This window comes from Oncorhynchus mykiss, chromosome 7 (genome assembly GCF_013265735.2).
Source record: "Oncorhynchus mykiss isolate Arlee chromosome 7, USDA_OmykA_1.1, whole genome shotgun sequence".
Lineage (NCBI taxonomy): Eukaryota > Metazoa > Chordata > Actinopteri > Salmoniformes > Salmonidae > Oncorhynchus > Oncorhynchus mykiss.
The window spans coordinates 4,521,921-4,529,420 of record NC_048571.1 but is presented as its reverse complement, the minus strand read 5'-3'; the positions used below and the strand labels follow the sequence as shown (position 1 = coordinate 4,529,420).

Genomic DNA, 7,500 nt, shown 5'->3' with positions numbered 1-7,500 from the left:
CCTGTTAGCTCTCTACACAACACTAGCCTGTTAGCTCTCTAGCCTGTTAGCTCTCTACACAACAATAGCCTGTGAGCTCTCTACACAACAGTAGCCTGTTAGCTCTCTACACAACACTAGCCTGTTAGCTCTCTACAGAACACTAGCATGTTAGCTCTCTACACAACACTAGCCTGTTAGCTCTCTACACAACAATAGCCTGTGAGCTCTCTACACAACAGTAGCCTGTTAGCTCTCTACACAACTCTAGCCTGTTAGCTCTCTACAGAACACTAGCATGTTAGCTCTCTACACAACAATAGCCTGTTAGCTCTCTACAGAACACTAGCATGTTAGCTCTCTACGGACAAAACATGGCCGCACGTCCACCCACTGTCTGAACATTACCTTGAACGGAGATGTCTTGTGCCATGATAGCTTATAGACAGTAGTAGGCAAATGAAGGGCCAAAGTTCCAATATAAAGACGTTGGAATAACATCTCTAGGGTCTATTGTTGGCTAATAGATGGTGTTCTATTCTGTGTCTAGGCCGTTACCTGTTCCTCAGTGAAGTGTTGCCACTGGAGCAGCATCTCCTGTAGCAGAACCCAATGCTCCTCTGTCCACTTACAGATGGCTGCCCACCGGTCTCCCAGGTGCTGAAAGGAAGAACAGGCGCGTTAGAAAAGAGGGCTTGTTTTTTTTTCGTGGTCCTTTGGAAGCAGCACCTTAAGAGATTCCAGATAGAGCAGATACAGAATGGAACCCGGTGTTACTCTCAGCATCACGTACAGTACAGCTCCTTTCAACAAGACATTCTACTTGGGTTTAACTCCACTGGCCACCTCTCCACCCGGTTTCTACAGGCGTTCTGATGCTTGATGACCAGTATCTACCTCCATCTGGGAAAAGAAAGTCATCTCATCCCAGCCTGCAGTAACACCAGCACATGGCTCTGTGTGTTCTCCATCGCAGTAACAGTCACCATGCAGGAAGAGCTCCATCAGGTACATGCTATTAAAACCACATCCCCCTCACTTTAATTCCTGGGGGGATTTTTACTGTCATTGTAACAGAAAGTAATAAGCAACGAGCCCAGGTGCCCAAAACGACCCTAAAACAGAGCCCCGGAGACGCGTGATAAAGAAGACAGTGACAGGTCACTATGGCAACTGGTTATTGAGTCTGTCTTGTCAATAGAAGACATGTAAAGCCTTTCAGAAGGTATATTTGTCTTTCTTCTGTTTCTTATAGCAGCAGTTAAAACAGGTTTGGTTGTTTTGTACCATGTCGTATCACTCCATCTTTCTAAACACTAAACAACAAAAACCAATCTGCATTAGACTGTATCTCTATTATGATTCATACTCACAAGACTACGGCATCTTCTCCCATTATCTCCTAACAACCACATACAAGAGACGAATAAACTAACTAACAAAGCAATTTCCCTTTTTCTCTTCCTTCCTCCTCTCTTTCTCTCTTCCACTCCACCTGCCTCCCCCACTCTCGCTCTCTCCCCCACTTCTCTCTCTCTATCTCTCTCTCTTTCTCCCTCCTCCCTTCTCTGTCTCTCTGTCTCTCTCTCTTCCGCTCCACCTGCCTCCCCCACTTTCGCTCTCTCCCCCACTTCTCTCTCTCTCTCTCTGTCTCTCTCTCTCTCCCTCCTCCCTTCTCTGTCTCTCTCTGTCTCTCTCTCCTCTCTTCTCCTCTCTCTCTCTCTCATCCAATAGACAGAGCAGAATCCTGAGTTCCTGGACCGATAACTGCTAGACATGGTTAATCACCAGAGAACACTCATTATTTACCATCCAATCTATTTACACACAAATACTACGTTCTACCCGAATGGGTTTCTCTTCTCTCTTCCACTAAGGGAGAACATCAGCCGACAGTGTATTTCACAGTGTACTAGACAGTGTATTTGACAGTGTATTTGACAGTGTACTAGATCGTGTACTAGATAGTGTATTAGACATTGTACTAGACAGTGTATTAGACAGTGTGTGTGTGTGTGTGTGTGTGTGTGTGTGTGTGTGTGTGTGTGTGTGTGTGTGTGTGTGTGTGTGTGTGTGTGTGTGTGTGTGCGTGCGTGTGTGTCCTGCCTGTCTCACCTGTAGTTTCTCCTCCAGGGCAGCGGTGGCGCTGTCTCCACTGTTCTCATCCACCACCACCACCATGTGTGTCAGAGAGTTGACACGCACCTGCTCCAACTCTAGGTCCTCCTGCAACAGCTACAATAGGCATGATAATTGGGTTGAGTCTAGTAGGGACAAAATGGCAGGAAATGGCCCAAAATGGAAGGAAATGGAAAGACACTATCTGAAGTGATCAAATAGTAAATGTTCATGATTATTTCACTAGGATGTGCTGTAATGAACATGACCCTGAAAGGACCCCAGCCCTGCAGGTAGCTAGATAGTAGTTAACCTACTTTGTGTTCCTCTACTTGGTGTTTAACATCCTCCAGGTCTGGCCCCATAGGCTGAGCCCCCATCCGCTTGATCCGCCCCTCTGTCAGCTCCAACCAATCAGTGAGCTGCTTCAACTGCTGGTGCTGAAGGTCCATCAACACCTCGTGGAGTCTGGGGGAGGAGGATGAGAGGAAAGAGGAGAGGAGAGGAGAGGAGAGGAGAGGGAGGAGGAGAGAGGGAGGAGAGGAAAGAAGGAGAGAAGAGAGGGGGTAGGAGAGAGGAAGGAGAGGAGGAGAGGAGAAGGGAGGGAGGAGGAGAGGAGTAGAGGAGAAGAGAAGAGAGGGAGGGAGGAGAGGAGAGGAGAGGAGAAGAAGAGAGGGAGGAGAGGGGGAGTGGAGAAGGGAGGGAGGAGGAGAGGAGGAGAGTAGAGAAGAGGAGAAGAGAGAGAGGGGGAGAGGAGAAGAGTAGAGTAGAGTAGAGGAGAAGGGCGGGAGGATGAGAGGAGAAGAGAAGAGAAGAGGAGAGAAGGGGGAGGAGGAGAGACTGAGCAAAGAGGGCAGGGGGCTGTTGAGTACAGCTAGATCCTAGTTAGACACCTCACAGAGAGCTGCAGCTCAGGTCTATTCAAAACATAATATTACCTTCAAGGACATAGATCCATATTTCTCACCCAGAGAGACATGCTGGATTTGTTTGTGTGTGTTTGTGCGTGTATGTGTGTGTGTGTGTGCTTGTGCTTGTGTGGGTGCGTGCAAATGTATGTGTGTGTATGTGTGTGTGTGTGGGTGGTGCACAAGTCTGTGTGTGTGTGTTCACAATCGAGAGAATCCTGTCGCACAATCGAGGTCTGCACAACGCATCACCGGGGGCAAACTACCTGCCCTTCAGGACACCTACACCACCCGATGTCACAGGAAGGCCAAAAAGATCATCAAGGACAACAACCACCCGAGCCACTGCCTGTTCACCCCGCTTTCATCCAGAAGGCGAGATCAGTACAGGTGCATCAAAGCTGGGACCGAGAGACTGAAAAACAGCTTCTATCTCAAGGCCATCAGACTGTTAAACAGCCACCACTAACATTGAGTGGCTGCTGCCAACATACTGACTCAAATCTCTGGCCACTTTAGTAATTAAAAATTGGATGTAATAAATGTATCACTAGTCACTTTAAACAATGTAACTTTATATAATGTTTACATACCCTACATTACTCATCTCATACATCTCATACATTACTCATCTCATACTCATTACATCATAAAGTGTACTCTATACCATCTACTGCATCTTGCCTATGCTGCGCGGCCATCGCTCATCCATATATTTATATGTACATATTCTCATTCACCCCTTTACACTTGCCTGTATAAGGTAGTTGTTGTGAAATTGTTAGATTACTTGTTGGATATTACTGCAAGGTCGGAGCTAGAAGCACAAGCATTTCGCTACACTCACATTAACATCTGCTAAACATGTGTATGTGACCAATAAAATTAGATTTGATTTGTGTGTGCCTGCCTGCGTGTCTGTGTACAGTATGGTCAGGGCTGGGTAGGTTACTTTCTGTACAACATTGTAATCCGTAAAGTAACTTTTGGATTAACTTTTTGGCGACGGGGCAGTATTTTCACGTCCGGATGAAATGCATGCCCAAATTCAACTGCCTGCTACTCATCCCCAGAAGATAAGATATGCATATTAGTAGTATATTTGGATAGAAAACACTCTGAAAACTGTTTGAATCATGTCTGTGAGTATAACAGAACTTATGGAGCAGGTGAAACTCTGAGGAAAAACCATTCAGATTTTTTTTTTTTTTTTAGGTCACTCTCTTTTCAATGGGTTTTCATTGGGAATCCAGATTTCTAAGGGACCTTCTTGCAGTTCCTACCGCTTCCACTGGATGTCACCAGTCTTTAGAAATTGTTTGAGGTTTTTCCTTTGTGTAATGAAGAAGTACTTAAAAAAAATACCTAAAGTTGTATTACAAAAGTAGTTTGAAATGTTTTGGCAAAGTTTACAGGTAACTTTTGAGATATTTTGTAGTCACGTTGCACAAGTTGGAACCGGTGTTTTTCTGGATCAAACGTGCCAAATAAATGGACATTTTGGACATATATCGACGGAATTAATCGAACAAAAGGACCATTTGTGATGTTTATGGGACATATTGGAGTGCCAACAGAAGAAGTTCGTCAAAGGTAAGGCATGATTTATATTTTTTATTTCTGCGTTTTGTGTCGCGCCTGCAAGGTTGAAATATGCTTCTCTCTCTTTGTTTATGGATGTGCTATCCTCAGAAAATAGCATCGTTTGCTTTCGCCGAAAAGCCTTTTTGAAATCTGACATGTTGGCTGGATTCACAACACGTATAGCTTTAATTTGGTATCTTTACATGTGTGATTTCATGAAAGTTAGATTTTTATAGTAATTTAGTTGAATTTAGCGCTGCATTCTCTCTGGCTTTTGGCCAGGTGGGACGCTAGAGAGGTTAACCAAACTCAGTAACGTAATCTGATTACATTCAGTTACTTTTAGATTACTTTCCCCTTAAGAGGCATTACAAGAGGACAAATAATTTATATTATCAATTGAACAACATCTACTGCAGGATAAATCAATGTTACATTTGACATAGCTGGCCATATATGGATGTTACATTTTACCTAAATGGGCTTCTTCTAACCCATCGCTTTCTACTACAGATAATAATACCATTAGGCTGTATCTTTACATTAAACACCAGAGTGTGTCAGATTTCCAGTCGTTCCAATTCATTAAATACCCCTTGATCTTCAAGAAGAGGACTGGGAGATGTAACAACAACACCACGGGGGAGTTGAGAAGAGGACTGGGAGATGTAACAACAACACCCCGGGGGAGTTGAGAAGATGACTGGGAGATGTAACAACAACACCACGGGGGAGTTGAGAAGAGGACTGGGAGATGTAACAACAACACCCCGGGGGAGTTGAGAAGATGACTGGGAGATGTAACAACAACACCACGGGGGAGTTGAGAAGAGGACTGGGAAATGTAACAACAATACCACGGGGGAGTTGAGAAGATGACTGGGAGATGTAACAACAACACCACAGGGGAGTTGAGAAGAGGACTGGGAGATGTAACAACAACACCACGGGGGAGTTGAGAAGATGACTGGGAGATGTAACAACAACACCACGGGGGAGTTGAGAAGAGGACTGGGAGATGTAACAACAACACCACGGGGGAGTTGAGAAGATGACTGGGAGATGTAACAATATCCACAACCTCCACAACATCTACAGCCATCCACAGCCTCCAAAACATCCACAGCCATCCATAATATCCACAACATCCACAACCATCCATAATATCCACAACATCCACAGCCATCCATAATATCCACAACATCCACAACCATCCATAATATCCACAACATCCACAGCCATCCATAATATCCACAACATCCACAACCATCCATAATATCCAAAACATCCACAGCCATCCATAATATCCACAACATCCACAGCCATCCATAATATCCACAACATCCACAACCATCCATAATATCCACAACATCCACAGCCATCCATAATATCCACAACATCCACAGCCATCCATAATATCCACAACATCCACAGCCATCCATAATATCCACAACATCCACAGCCATCCATAATATCCACAACATCTACAGCCATCCATAATATCCACAACATCCACAGCCATCCATAATATCCACAACATCTACAGCCATCCATAATATCCACAACATCCACAACCATCCATAATATCCAAAACATCCACAGCCATCCATAATATCCACAACATCCACAGCCATCCATAATATCCACAACATCCACAGCCATCCATAATATCCACAACATCCACAACCATCCATAATATCCACAACATCCACAACCTCCACATTCTCCACAGCCTCCAAAACATCCACAGCCATCCATAATATCCACAGCCATCCACAGCCATCCATCATATCCACAGCCATCCACAGCCATCCATAATATCCACAAACATCCTTTTTGAATATAAAAGTAATCTGAGAAGTTATCATCTAGTTTTTACAAAAGTATCTGCAATCCGATTACAATATTTTAGTTAGTAGCGAAACGGATTACAGTTACTGGTTTCTATTAATCTGATACATGTAATCTGTTACTCCCCAACCCTGTGTATGTGTGGAGTCATTATGGAGGGATCAGGCGTTAGGAAGTGTATGTGTGGAGTCATTATGGAGGGATCAGGCGTTAGGAAGTGTATGTGTGGAGTCATTATGGAGGGATCAGGCGTTAGGAAGTGTATGTGTGGAGTCATTATGGAGGGATCAGGCGTTAGGAAGTGTATGTGTGGAGTCATTATGGAGGGATCAGGCGTTAGGAAGTGTATGTGTGGAGTCATTATGGAGGGATCAGGCGTTAGGAAGTGTATGTGTGGAGTCATTATGGAGGGATCAGGCGTTAGGAAGTGTATGTGTGGAGTCATTATGGAGGGATCAGGCGTTAGGAAGTGTATGTGTGGAGTCATTATGGAGGGATCAGGCGTTAGGAAGTGTATGTGTGTAGTCATTATGGAGGGATCAGGCGTTAGGAAGTGTATGTGTGGAGTCATTATGGAGGGATCAGGCGTTAGGAAGTGTATGTGTGGAGTCATTATGGAGGGATCAGGCGTTAGGAAGTGTATGTGTGTAGTCATTATGGAGGGATCAGGCGTTAGGAAGTGTATGTGTGTAGTCATTATGGAGGGATCAGGCGTTAGGAAGTGTATGTGTGGAGTCATTATGGAGGGATCAGGCGTTAGGAAGTGTATGTGTGGAGTCATTATGGAGGGATCAGGCGTTAGGAAGTGTATGTGTGGAGTCATTATGGAGGGATCAGGCGTTAGGAAGTGTATGTGTGGAGTCATTATGGAGGGATCAGGCGTTAGGAAGTGTATGTGTGGAGTCATTATGGAGGGATCAGGCGTTAGGAAGTGTATGTGTGGAGTCATTATGGAGGGATCAGGCGTTAGGAAGTGTATGTGTGGAGTCATTATGGAGGGATCAGGCGTTAGGAAGTGTATGTGTGGAGTCATTATGGAGGGATCAGGCGTTAGGAAGTG

At 44.7% G+C, this 7,500-nt stretch overlaps 1 protein-coding gene across 11 annotated transcripts in view; it reads right to left on the bottom strand.

Annotated features, from left to right (window-relative positions):
- LOC110519331 (dystrophin-like) overlaps window positions 1-7,500 on the bottom strand; it is a 369,908-nt gene that overhangs the window by 195,857 nt on the left and 166,551 nt on the right. For all 11 annotated transcript variants that reach the window (XM_036982105.1, XM_036982095.1, XM_036982096.1 and 8 more), the window contains 3 exons: window positions 2,415-2,565; window positions 2,095-2,214; window positions 538-639 (listed from right to left, as the gene is read on the bottom strand). In XM_036982105.1, the coding sequence (XP_036838000.1) occupies window positions 538-639; window positions 2,095-2,214; window positions 2,415-2,565 (373 nt within the window). The remainder of the gene's footprint in view (window positions 1-537; window positions 640-2,094; window positions 2,215-2,414; window positions 2,566-7,500) is intronic.